The following is a 13,333-nucleotide window of genomic DNA, read 5'->3' on the forward strand; positions in this document are numbered from 1 at the left end:
TCTCCAGATTAAAGTAAGTCAACCGCTGGGGTACCTTTTCCCCTCAAAGTCCACATTCATGAGTACATGTTAGAACCGTGTTGAGAATTCACTATTTTCACACGTACAACCAAGGGTCCACCAACTCTAACCAAACCAACGAGTGGATGCAAACGTTAAACTCCCAGCTTTCCTACAAAACGCCGCTGAGTTGAGAAGAAAGTACAAAGAATGCCAGTCATTCATGTATGCTAAAGAGAAGGGGAATCATCGACAAAAGGAAAATACAGCAACGTGCAAACCACGCTCGTTGCTGATATGATGCATACCCTATGCAACCTCCAAGCCCTTCTCCTGCAACCCGATCTGTCATAGCCATCAATGTGGTAATGAACCTCGCTTCTTCCAAACTGGCCAGGCAGACACACTGATGACCGGGCTTTTGGCTGGGATGTACCCATAGTTGCGGCAATGCTGTCCTCAAAAACATATCTTTTGTGCCTTTCTTCCTAACGCGTATCCCAGCGCTCTCCGGTGGCTCGCATGCCGTTTCAGATGTTATGTCGGCGAAAACATCCGCTTGTGTATATCCAAAGAATACAACCCCCCATCTTCAAGGAAACGCCGGGTCAAACTCCGTAGTATCCAGCCCCCAAATCTCCACATGTCTAACACTCTCCCTAGTAACCTGCTCGACCCTCCTAACCGGCCCCGCTCTTTTCGCAAACATGCTATTCTCATTCCCATTTGTCACCCCATCCTTCTTGGGCGGGAAGTAAACACCACCTAGCTTGAACACCAAATTATCGCCCACACCTATATACTGCAGATTCTTGTACTCGGGCTTCCAAAACTCCGTTGCCATGACGAAGATGTGCAGCTCGGGGTCATTCATGTCGGCCTTGTTGCCGACTTCGTGGCCCGGACGGATCAGGAGACGGATAGCGCGGAGTTTGGGCAAGGCAGTCATGATCTTGCGTAATGAGTCGAGCGGTGGGACCGCGCAGGCGTAACCGAATTGTTCGAGTTCGGGAAGAGACTTGACTAGTTGGAGAAGCGCTTCGTCGGAAAGGTTCCAGAGATCGGAAAGGAGGAGGTGGCGCAAGGTGCCGTGGCTGGATTGGATGGCGGCGATGTATTCGCTTCCGAGGTCTCGACATACTCTGTCGGTGATGGTGATGGGGGTGCCGTTTGCGCTGGCGGGTGCACCGGGGGTAGTAGTCGACGGGGTCAAGGGTGTGCCGGCAGTGCTGTCTGATTTGGATGAATCCTTGCTTGTTCGTTTACTCACAATGTAGAAGCGGTCCATGCTTTGCATCTTGGCTAAAGCCTGTACACCTTCCCTCTGGAAATGATCAACTCGCATACTTCTTAAGTTGAGGGGAATGTTATCTTTGTTAGCGTTGTGCACTCTCCATGAATCGTCGACGAAGACTGTCATGGGATCAGAAGCACCCATGGAGTTGATGACGGTGATCTCTGACAAAACCTCGCTTGCTAAAACACTGCTGAGATCGTTGCTGGAGAAGCGGGTGTAGAGATTGTATATGGCCAGGCGTTTGATGGGCACGGCGTATTTGGCAGCTACGCATCGGCCAAAGATGGACATGAGGTTGACTGACTCCTCTCCCGCAGCGCGCATACGCGGGCTCCAGTGAAGTTTGAGGTTCTCGAGCTTCTTGGAGCCATAGATCAGGAGTGATATGTCGTCGGGATAGCACAGCGGATCGATGTCGTAAACAACCAACGTGGTCAAGTTCGGCAGCGGTGAGATGATTGTCGTCGGGCGCGGGGTCCTCCGTGTTTGGCAGCGAATTGTCAGCGAAGACAGCGACGTCCTGGCCACGAGGCCCTGATAGACTGTGTAGAGAGGGGGACTGTTGAGCTCCCAGCTGCGCGCATCAGCAAGGACGTCAAATGGTGGTGGCTCAAAACATACGCAAAAGTTTTGAGGTTCTTCATCTTGTCCAGCGCAGCACGCAATACTATCTGCAGCACCATGCTGTTGTCCGGCACCCGCCCTTGCTTGTAGTCGTCTGCATCGTGCTCTCGCCATTCGCCCCGGACACGGAATGTCTGGATGTAGTCGCCAAAATTGCGCGATACCAGCGTGTTCAGCCCCATGGCAAAGGGGCTGCCGCTGCCATAACCCTCTGGCCGGCCATCGACGTATCGTATCTCAGAGTAGGAACGTAATGTGACATGCTCATACAGACGCGGGAGCATCATATAGTACATGAGGCGCGATGTACGCGTAATGCGCGCGAGATCACCGACATCGTCAACCTGCACCTGCTGTCAGCAGAGCTCCATGAGGTCGTTGTTTCACGACACGTACATATGAGAGGATGAGGTGAATTAAATGCAATGGAAGCTCCTTTGCATGTGGAAGATCCGAATGCGATCGCGCGGGGCTCGTGAACCATCCATGTATGGGCGCGGTCAAGGGGGTGTCTACAGCCGCTTTGGCGGAGGCTTGCGCGCGTCTGGAGGGATAGGGCGGTTGCGGCATGAGGCTGGAATGGGGCAATACATATGTAAGACGAGTAGAGACGGGGCCGTGTTATCATGGTGGAGCACGCAGCATCACCGTGTAGCCATTCCTGACCGTCATCATCCACGGTTTTTTGCTCATTCGCGGCGGACAAGGACGGCCGTTGTAGCCCTCGGATGCTCGACTCGCTAGCCGCAAGCTCCGCCCCGACCGTATTAGTCCGGCGAACAAGCTCTAGTCACATGCTTGTACATCATCGCGAAACGGTCCTTTTTGCCCTAGGCCAACGCATTCGAGACTATGGCTACCAAGCTCAGGTGCCGTACATTTGCGCGCCGTCACTTCCACGCATCAGTCCACACCCTTGATTGGTATGCTCATATTCCGTCCGACGCCACATCGTGTGACTGTCCTTACGCCGGACCAAACAACCACGGACGTCTGCCCTCATACTTTGCACCTGGGAAGTGAAAGGGCACTTCGACTGTCCCTTCAAACACGCTCATCGGCGGTACTGTATCAGATTTCAAGTCGACATGTGCCAACTTGTCATCTGGCACGGGCACAATCACACCGCATTCCCAATTCCTCACATTGAGCGCTCCTACCTTGCCGCTCTTCAGCACCTTTTGCCCGCCCCATGCTGATTCGGATATGTTGGCTGAGCCAACGTAGACCCATGCAAATGGTCTTCCATCCGTCCTGCGACCACGCGCAAATAATAGCTTGTTGTGTGATAGCATGCCACGCCGCGTCGAGTCATAGTCTCGGAGACACTCTTTTGGAAACGTTGATGCGTTGTAGTACTTCTTGCTTAATGATATGATGTTGGCACAGCCGGAGCCTCCGATACTCTTCTCCACAGTTTCGTTGGTGGGGAAGTATATCCGAAAGTGATCGCGCACGTCAGGTACTGCTGCGTTATCTTGCGTGAAGTTCTTCCCGCGTGCTGCAAGGTGGATGCGGGATAGGAACGTGTCGTTGATAGCGCCAAGGGACGAAGCTGCGTAGTCGAGCTCGATGTGTTCAACGTCGTCATACTGTAACTCTCGTACAGCATTCGCGAGCCCAGGGAGACCTGTTGGCCGCTCCAATTCTTCCTTGTGTGAACCGCCACTGTAACATGTTAGAGGATATTGGTAGAGTGTATCTTGACCGGCTTACATTGAATGAACAAAAGCCAGATGCTTCGTATCCGCAAAGTCGAATTTCAGCACACCACCCGTCACTCTGGACTCAACTTGTTGTGCTTTCAGGAAGAAGATCAAATCTCGGCCAAAGGATGGCAACTCCTCCACCTTACCAACACCGTCATCACTCCTCCGAGGCAGGTCGATCACAAATACCGAGTTTTCCATGACACCCGGCTGCCAGTCGTTCCCCACCTCTCCCCAATCAGTCTGTGTCATGTTCGCAGTCGGTATTGCAATGCGTAGCTTCTCCTTCCCAAATAGCAGCATGAATTTGCTGTGCATGCTTACAATCATACCGTCCATGGGTGGAAAGTGAAGCTTCATATTGGGAATACGGCTTTCGGTCCATTCTCGAATCAGTTTCTCCCGAATGTCTTCGCCTCTGAATTTGGAGTACATCAACCAGATTTGCTTAATCCTTGTTGGATCAAGCTTTTCGTACATCCAACTGGAATCATACTGGAACGAGCAGATGACAGCAATGTTGACCTGTGGAGCTTCCAAAAGTTCATCGATGGTGATGTCGTTGGTCCTTGGATACTTTGACGCAAACGTGCGTTTGATGACCCCTTTGGGATATTGCAATACTGATCCTTTTGACGGCGTAATTGCTGGTGGGGAACGAGCGATCTGCTTCGAAGGTCGCTCTGGCGATGCATCGCGCTTTCGCTTACCAAGTCTTGCGAGGCGCTCCTGTTCCATGGCTTTACGATCCATGCCCATGAAGCCTAACATGCTGACGGTTGCGGGTGTGCTAGTGCCACTAGCGGGCTGCTGTGCAACGTTAGGCTTTTCGTCCTCCTGCATAGATAGGGCGATCGCACGTCGGAGATCTTCGTCATCTCCGGAGTCAGAAGTGAGGTCGACGACGCCAGATGCTGGAGAGTTCTCCGTGGTACCGGCTGTATCCTCTCGAAGCGACATTGCCATCGCCAGCTTGAGATTCTCATCATCAGATGACATGGTGCACGCATTGACCAAAATTTTGTCGTTGTTGCGGGGTGAAGGGTAAACAAGACTTCGGAGGCGAGCCAATGTTAGCCTTGACGCGCTTCACGTGAGCACGTGGCGCGGGCTTGGCATGCTCAAATAGTACAGAGGTGGCTTTCAAAAGTAATTGCTAGCGCGGTTGGTATTCGGCCCGACATTTCTTGGCACCTTCGGAGTTTTTTGAAGCTGGAGAAAGCAGTAAACTTGCTTTCTTTGGTGTTTCTTTACTGTTACAATGGCTCCTCGTTATACAGATATCTCTACACGTGCCGCTATTCTCACTTTAAAGTCCCGCTTTGTGGGTAGATCAACGAGTCAGATTAGTGAGATCCTAGGCATCTCTCCACGCACTATCGACTCTATCTATAGCCGTGCCTGCCAGCGAGGCTTTGAGCCAAATGGACCAACCTTGAAGATTCTTCCTGAATATCTTGAGGATGCTCCTCGCTCAGGCCGCCCACGCAAGCAAGAGGCTATCCATGAAGCTACTGTTGAGAAAGTACGCCGTGACCGTTATGGACGAGAGAAGAGCTGTGCTGACATAGCTGGTGATCTTAGTCTCTACGGTCACGACGTCTCTTCTACCACAGTGTGGAGAGTTCTCAAGGCAGCAGGATACAAGAAGACCAAGCCGACGAGGAAGCCTGGGTTGACGAGGAAGATGAGACAAGATAGACTTGACTGGTGTCCAGAGATGTCAACAAGCAAGTCAAGCTGGCTTGATTCTTATCGATTGCAGATCACAGACAATATAGAGGCTCGTGCACACTGGCACGTCCCAGAGAATGGTCTGTGATCTGCAATCGATAAGAATCAAGCCAGCTTGACTTGCTTGTTGACATCTCTGCTGGTGTCTCGCTTATCAGCACTAGACTCTTGAGGACTAGAAGAACGTTATCTAGTCGGATAAGACCTCTGTTGTGCTGAACCACCGTCGTGGTGGGTATCGAGTGTGGAGAAAGGCAGATGAGGCTTTTACAAGATCTGTGTAACGGGCTGAGCCTCGAGTCACATGACTAGGCTGCTAGCCTAGTCGCTTCCCCGGCAACGTGAGGGCCGTGCGCCAACCCAAACAAAGCAGGCTCGCCGCTTGCGTCTTACCTTCTTTCTTCATCTTGACTGTAAATAGCATCTGGACTAGGTAGCTGGAATACAGTCCCTACAGACCGTTCACATACAGTCAAGATCAAGAAGAACACGCAGAATACGCAGAACACGCAGAACACGCAGAACACGCAGAATACGCAGAATACGCAGAATACGCAGAACACGCAGAACACGCAGCAACCAAAGCACCACTATAATGAGCTCCCCCGGGGATACTGACATGACGACGAACGATTCGAACCAGCTGTTACAGTCGCTACTACAGAGACTTGAAGACATGAGCACTAGGATGGAGAGGCTGGAAGCACCATCGCACGAGCTACCTCAAACGCCTGGTCACAATACAGACGCCACCACTGATCCAACGCCAACCTCCGAGACTTCGAACACATCTGTGCCTATAACCCCAAAGCCGCGGCACAGCTTACCCCACCCGCCTACGTTTGGTGGAAACAAATCACAATGGCGAGGATGGAAGCTAGAGATGGAGGGCAAGATCGAAGAAGACGCGCAAGCTATTGGAAGCCTAAAAGCTCAGCTACGCTACGTCTACATGCGTCTTGATGGGGCAGCGAAAACCAACGTTACAACATACTACGAGATACAAGTTAAAGAAGAATCGCCAAACCCTTTCAAGCTGCTTGACCGCCTTGAACTCCTCTACGGCGAACGAAATCGGAAGGAGAAAGCCATTCAGAACCTCTACTCTATACGCCAGAAGGACGACGAGACGTTTATTTCCTTCTATCCACGGTTTGAGAAAGAGATGGCCAACGCTGACGCAGAAAGCTGGCCTGAGCATACGAAGATATCCTACTTACGCAATGCATTAAGTGGTAGGATAAAGGATAGGCTTGTTGGTACATCAGGAGCAGAAACAAGCACATACGCAAGGTTCGCTCAGAAGTGTGCAGATCTTAGCAACGACATGGAGTTGTTCGGCCAATGGACGAAAACAACCCGCCGTTACGGTAGCCGAACTGCTGAAAATGCACCAACCTATGAACCACCAGCAAAATCAAATAATGCCACGCTCACAGCAGTTTCCCCCGAAGACATGATGGAATGGGAACCTACGCAGCCTACAACTACCCAAGTGAACGCTGTCGGCCTCCGCGGCAAGACCAACATGAATGGATATCCATCTAGGCGTCCCGAAGACCGAGAACTTATTGGAAAACGAGCAAAATGGGTCAACCAAGAGGAAATCGATGCTCGACGCCAGGAACGACGCTGCCTCCGATGCGGCCGCAACAATTGCCGAATAGCTACATGCCCGTTAGCAGCCGCTCTACGACCAACTCACGTTAGCGTCAAGACAGCAAAGAGTACTGTGGTCACCAAGGCAGCTGTAGAGGAGGAAGATCCAGAAGACTCCGAAGCAGAGCAATAGGAACACGCGGCAGCTCAGAAAGAATGGAAAGAGACCGGAAAGCAAAAGATGGATAGCGATCCCTTTGTACTGGACGTTAGACTTAATGGAACTGACTTTGTCACTGGACTTGTTGACTCAGGTTGCCTTTGCTATTCTGCCATTAATGAACAACTCTTTCGATCTCTGAGACTGCCATCAATCAAGATAGCCCCGCGCCAGCTAGAGGAAGCAGCTGGGAAGAACGCAGAACCAAGTACTGTCCTAGATACAGTTACTTACGCCTCGATAGACATAGACGGCCACCAGCAGAAACGCGTCTTCTTCTACGTTGTACCTGGCCTAACTTACGACGTGATCCTAGGAAAGCCCTGGTTAGAAGATGCCGACGTCACAATTTCGGCCAAACAAGGCTGCCTAGATATCGGCGCGTCAAACATCCGCGCATGGAACCACAAGAAAGCGTCATACAAGCCACCACTAATGAAGGCTACTCAGGTGATGGCTTCCGCATTCATGGCGGAGGTGAGAAGAAGCCGTAGGAAGAACAAAGGAGACGGTATTGCGCTCGACACTGGACTGTTCGCTGTTTCCATCGCCGACATTGAGAAAGCTTTGAAACCGCGCAAACGATCCGATCCAAAGACGAAGCTCCCACCCCAGTACCACCAATGGCTGAAGGCTTTCGACCATTTCCTAGCTGAGAAACTTCCCCCACATCGTAAAGGCGTTGATCTCCACATTGAGATTGAAAAGGATCAAGACGGAAACGAGAAGACCATTCCATGGGGTCCGCTCTACGGCATGAGCCGAGAAGAGTTACTAGTGCTTAGGAAAACTCTCACCGAGCTGTTAGACAAGGATTTTATCCGCGCAAGTAACTCTCCCGCAGCTGCACCCGTCCTGATGGTCAAAAAGCCAGGAGGGGGCATCCGATTTTGCGTTGACTACCGAGGCTTGAACAACATCACCAGGAAGGACCGTTACCCTCTGCCTCTATTCACAGAAACACTGAGAAATGTAGCTAAAGCTAAATGGTTCACAAAACTTGACGTTATCGCAGCCTTCCACAAGATCCGTGTGGCCAAAGGAGAAGAATGGAAGACAGCTTTCCGAACAAGATACGGCCTATTCGAATGGCGGGTTGCTCCCTTCGGACTAACAGGAGCACCAGCCGCATTTCAACGCTACGTAAATGGTGTTCTACAGGATTACCTTGACGACTTTGTTTCAGCCTACGTTGACGACATCTTAATCTACTCGTCAGGATCGCTTCAGGATCACAGAGAGAAGGTTGGAAAGGTTCTTCAACGCCTTATAGACGCTGGACTGCAGATTGATATCGACAAGTGCGAGTTCGAGACTAAACGAGTCAAATACCTCGGGTACATTGTGGAAGCAGAAGTGGGCATTCGAGTTGATCCTGAAAAGATTATCGCAATCCGCGAATGGGCTACACCAACGTCAGTTAAGGCTATCCGAGCATTTATTGGTTTTGCCAACTTTTACCGAGTTTTTATACCAAACTTCTCGGACATTGCTGAACCGCTTATCAACCTAACTAAGAAAGAGATGGTTTTTCATTGGGACGAGGCTTGCAATCAAGCATTTGAAACGATTAAGGAACTTCTCATTACAGCACCAATACTCGGCCATTTTGATCCAGAGAAGGACACCTTGGTAGAAGCCGACTCCTCAGGACATGCAACTGGCGGCCTATTGCTGCAGAAGGACAAGAACAACAACTGGCAACCCGTTGCCTACTACTCAAAGAAGCACTCACCAACAGAGGCCAATTATCCAATTCATGACAAGGAGCTTCTAGCTATTGTTCGTTGCTTAGAAGCATGGGCTCCTGAACTACGTATGGTTAGGAAGTTCACAGTTCTGACGGACCACAAGAACCTTCAATACTTCTACCGCGAACGACAGCTGTCTGAAAGACAAGTACGTTGGTCAGAGTTTCTCTCACGATTCGACTTCTCCCTGGAATGGAAACCTGGAAAGACTATGGGAAAACCTGACGCCCTGTCACGACGAGAACAAGACCTACCCGCCAACTACGACGATGAACGAATACGGTCTCGATTTATCCGTCTTTTCCAGAGCAAGCACTTGCAGAGTGTTCAAATCCAGTCCCTGTCGTCCGAGGAGATTGACTTCACAGAAGAGATACGCATGTTTGAGGACCAGGACATGCAAAATCTCTGGCACCGAAGCCGCCAAGAGGATAAGCTTTATCAGGAGCTCACTACGCTGGTAGCAAACAAGGAGCGGAACCTCCCTACCAAACTTCAGAAGGAGAAGTCAGTGAGTATAGCAGAATGCACCCTAGACGAGAGAGGCCTGTTGCGATTTCGAGACCGGATATGGATCCCTGACTGCGAACCACTTCGCACACGAATTATTCAAAATATTCACGACTCGCATATCACCGGCCATCCTGGACGAGATCTTACCTACTCAATCTTATCAAGGCAGTTCTTCTGGTCAGGTGTAGCAAGCGACGTGCGACGCTTTGTCCGTAACTGCGAGATTTGCGGGAGGAATACGATATGGAGAGAGACAAAGAAGGGCCTCCTTAAACCGCTACCGATCCCAGAACGTATATGGGGAGAACTTTCAATCGATTTTATTACGGACTTGCCGCCATCTGGACGCGATGACGCAACGAACTGCATGGTGGTCACTGATCGGCTGACAAAGGGAGTTGAACTGGAAGGCATGCACGATATCTCGGCAGAAGCAGTAGCACAACGGCTTTTAGAACGGCATTACCCTATTCATGGTATTCCAACGGCAATTACGAGCGATAGAGGACCACAATTCGTCAGCGATCTTTGGAGGCATTTCTGTAAACTCCTCAGCGTTGAGCAACGCCTGTCGACTGCCTATCATCCGCAAACCGATGGTGCAACAGAGCGAATGAACCAAGAGATTGAGAAGATGATTCGAATCTGGGCCACCTACACGCAAGAAAATTGGCTAGCACTTTTACCTATCGTTATGGGAGCAATCAACAATCGCGAGGCCTCATCTACTGGCCTAAGCCCCTTCTATTTTATGCACGGATATCACAATGAACCCATTCAGCTGGTAGAGGATCGAACTATTCAGGACCGACCAAAGAGAGACGGCGAAGCACTGGCAGAAGGCTTCCTTAAAAGACTCCAAGACGCAACAGAGTGGGCCCAAGCTGCGATCGCGATAACACAAGAGAAACAGCAACATCAAGCTAACAAGACAAGAACAGCAGCGCCCCAATACAAGGAGGGAGACTGGGTGTTTTTGAACCTTAGAAACGTGAAGACAACACGACCTTCCAAGAAGCTAGACTGGTTGCATGGAAAGTACAAAGTCTTGAGGCAGGTCAACTCCCACTCTTATCAACTTGACGTTCCGGGGAAGATCCATCCTGTCTTCCACGTAGACCTGCTTCGCTACGCGCCTAACGACTCTCTCCCATCGCAGAAGGTTGGAGACACTCAGCCAGGGCCTATACTTGTAGATGGAGACGAGCTATGGCTGGTTGAACGTATTCTGGGCGAACGCACAACAAGGCAGGGAGGGAAAGAAATCAAGGAGGCATATGTGAAGTGGGTGGACTATACTGAACCGACATGGGAACCTGTGAGTAACGTACTAAAGACTGACGCTTGGAGGAAATGGAGAAAACTACGCGCTAAAGGGAAAGGAGGGGGGTAATGTAACGGGCTGAGCCTCGAGTCACATGACTAGGCTGCTAGCCTAGTCGCTTCCCCGGCAACGTGAGGGCCGTGCGCCAACCCAAACAAAGCAGGCTCGCCGCTTGCGTCTTACCTTCTTTCTTCATCTTGACTGTAAATAGCATCTGGACTAGGTAGCTGGAATACAGTCCCTACAGACCGTTCACAATCTGTGATACGAGAGAGGTGGAAGGGATACTCTGAGTTCATGTTCTGGGGCTGCTTCACGTATAATTACAAAGGTCCCTCCCATGTATGGAGGCCAGAGACAGCTCAAGAGAAGAGAGATGCAGCTCTTAAGATCGATGAGATAAATGAGGTTCTAGAGCCTATTATAAGAGAGGAGTGGGAGCTTACTACGGGCATAAAGAGGATAGGCTTAAGAAATAAGCCTGGTAGAGCTCCTCAATGGAGATGGACTAAGGAGAACGGGAAGCTCACTCGTGGTAGTGATAAAGGTGGTATTGATTGGTGGCGGTATCAAACTGGGGTCCTTCTCCCAAAGCTTATCCCCTTCGCTAAGAAGTGTATGAGAGAGAGACTAGGTACTCTTGTTCAAGAAGATAAGGCTCCCTCTCATGCTCACCACGCCTAGAATCTCATCTACCAACGAGAGGGTGTGGAGAAGCTCTTCTGGTGTGGTAACTCACCTGATCTTAACGCTATTGAACCAGCGTGGTCATGGTTGAAGAGAAGAACTACTAAGAAAGGCGCTCCAAAGAATAGAGGAGAGGCCACAAAAGCATGGCAGCAGGCCTGGAGTGATCTTCCACAGTCACAGATCCAGGCATGGATAGAGAGGATTCCTATCCATGTTCAAAAGATCATTGAACTCGATGGTGGGAATGAGTATAAGGAAGGCAGAGGTCTGCCAAGAGAACGTTGAGACTGATCTGTCTCTGTTTCGGTAGTATTTCGGCTAAATTCAAGACACCCCTGTCAGCAATTACTTTTGAAAGCCACCTCTGTATGTGCCTGGCTATTTATACGACAACACAATCTTACAACTAATTTATCCTGCCATTATTATGAGAACAACTTCTCACTGATCTCGTCTCAGCTGCATCCTCTCTAATCACTTTCTTTTGTCCGTCGCTACTTTCTCCGCTCGGAACGCGTTCCGAAGCACTACCAGATAGCCCAGATCAGCCACTAGCCAAGTCACCAGCATCAATACGGCCAGCGGGTTAGCAACGTAGCCGTGCGCTTCCGGCCATACCCACCAGTAGTACCCGTAGCTCATGTTCAACCCCGCAAGACTGCCAATGAACCTCGTGGCCCAGATGCTATACGACGACCCACGGCTACTTCCTCTGACGAGGATTTGTGCTAGCAACATGACGCTCAATAGGGGGGATGGCGCAGTGGTAAAGCGCCTGGTATTCCTTTACCGCACTCCAAATTTGCAGTGTAGTAGAGGTCGAAGGTTCGAATCCTTCTCCTCTCACCGCCACTTGTGGCTTTACCAAAAAATATCGAACGGCTTACTCCAACTCGCAAATTTTCACCTACCCCTGCAAACCTAAGCGACAGGTTATAGCCGCAGTACACCCGAGCCACGCACTGCTACGACTACAAACACTACGCTAAGCTTGTTACAACCCTACGCCTCGTTCAAGATCCCATGGCTTTTTCCCCTTTGAGGTTTTTTCAGACTTAGGAACACGAGGAAAGCGTTGCAAAAAGAGATAGGTTGAAGAGAAGGAAAAACAGGCAGCTATAATAGGGTTTTACTTTCTCTCCTCCCCTGTAATAGCTAGGACATGCCTAAACTACATTAGTCAAACATAACCAACGAACATCAAAGGAGAGATAAAAATAGCTAGAATGGCATCTGCCACCGTCCTACATAGTCTCTGACTGATAAAGGACGCTAATGGATTACACACACACACACACACATACATGACGCTCAATACAACCTGCACCACCAGAGAAGTCCAGAACCCAAGCTCATTCACATCAACGCCCTTTGTGCCACGATATATCTTTCCAACTTTAGGGTTTACTGGATTTTCCGGGTCAAGCCACCATGCGCTGATAGCGTACAACCCAACGCAACACCAGGCGAGCATGACGAAGAAGATTTTTCCAATGTTCCTGCCAACAACCGGCGCATGCTTCCATTCCAAGGCACCGTACTTGATGGTTGTGTAGACGAGTGTGATATCAATCAGCATCCACAAAGCGAAGATGGCCCTACTCTCAGCCTCCTCGGCCACGAATACCGCAAAGACAATCTCCCACGCAAAGTTGAAGGCGAGCGAGAACAGCGGCATCGTGTACGTCTTGTCACGAATCGATTGCCGGGCTATGAGGCCGTAGCATATGGTGTAGCCAAGTCCGCCGATTCCGAGCAGCGCATCGCCCACTTGAAAGACAACGGGGTCGACGTGCGGGGGTAAAAGACTGTTTCGAGACATGTTGACGTTGCGGTTCAAGTCGGATCTTGCGAACTAGTAAATCGGAGAAA

General features: G+C 50.4%; 6 protein-coding genes across 6 annotated transcripts; 3 read left to right on the forward strand and 3 right to left on the reverse strand.

Annotated features, from left to right (window-relative positions):
* Nucleotides 1-592: 592 nt before the first annotated feature.
* PtrM4_087050 (uncharacterized protein) lies at nt 593-2,491 on the reverse strand (the record flags this gene model as incomplete). Its single annotated transcript, XM_066106743.1, has 3 exons — nt 593-1,871; nt 1,919-2,271; nt 2,318-2,491. 3 exons carry the CDS (start codon nt 2,489-2,491, stop codon nt 593-595), a joined length of 1,806 nt encoding a protein of 601 aa, XP_065963681.1.
* Nucleotides 2,492-2,886: 395 nt separating this feature from the next.
* On the reverse strand, nt 2,887-4,629 carry PtrM4_087060 (tyrosyl-DNA phosphodiesterase domain containing protein; the record flags this gene model as incomplete). Its single annotated transcript, XM_001940032.1, has 2 exons — nt 2,887-3,589; nt 3,638-4,629. The coding sequence occupies 2 exons, from the start codon at nt 4,627-4,629 to the stop codon at nt 2,887-2,889; spliced, it is 1,695 nt and encodes a 564-aa protein (XP_001940067.1).
* Nucleotides 4,630-4,891: 262 nt separating this feature from the next.
* On the forward strand, nt 4,892-5,331 carry PtrM4_087070 (HTH-Tnp-Tc3-2 multi-domain protein; the record flags this gene model as incomplete). The annotated part of the gene is made up of 2 exons (XM_066106744.1): nt 4,892-5,155; nt 5,215-5,331. 2 exons carry the CDS (start codon nt 4,892-4,894, stop codon nt 5,329-5,331), a joined length of 381 nt encoding a protein of 126 aa, XP_065963682.1.
* Nucleotides 5,332-5,959: 628 nt separating this feature from the next.
* PtrM4_087080 (Retrotrans-gag domain containing protein) lies at nt 5,960-7,156 on the forward strand (the record flags this gene model as incomplete). Its single annotated transcript, XM_066106745.1, has 1 exon — nt 5,960-7,156. The coding sequence occupies one exon, from the start codon at nt 5,960-5,962 to the stop codon at nt 7,154-7,156; it is 1,197 nt and encodes a 398-aa protein (XP_065963683.1).
* Nucleotides 7,157-7,204: 48 nt separating this feature from the next.
* PtrM4_087090 (uncharacterized protein) lies at nt 7,205-11,746 on the forward strand (the record flags this gene model as incomplete). Its single annotated transcript, XM_066106746.1, has 2 exons — nt 7,205-10,765; nt 11,456-11,746. The coding sequence occupies 2 exons, from the start codon at nt 7,205-7,207 to the stop codon at nt 11,744-11,746; spliced, it is 3,852 nt and encodes a 1,283-aa protein (XP_065963684.1).
* Nucleotides 11,747-12,590: 844 nt separating this feature from the next.
* On the reverse strand, nt 12,591-13,283 carry PtrM4_087100 (uncharacterized protein; the record flags this gene model as incomplete). Its single annotated transcript, XM_066106747.1, has 2 exons — nt 12,591-12,593; nt 12,771-13,283. 2 exons carry the CDS (start codon nt 13,281-13,283, stop codon nt 12,591-12,593), a joined length of 516 nt encoding a protein of 171 aa, XP_065963685.1.
* Between the last annotated feature and the right edge of the window lie 50 nt (nt 13,284-13,333).

This window comes from Pyrenophora tritici-repentis, chromosome 3, assembly GCF_003171515.1.
Source record: "Pyrenophora tritici-repentis strain M4 chromosome 3, whole genome shotgun sequence".
In the NCBI taxonomy this organism is placed as follows: Eukaryota; Fungi; Ascomycota; class Dothideomycetes; order Pleosporales; family Pleosporaceae; genus Pyrenophora; species Pyrenophora tritici-repentis.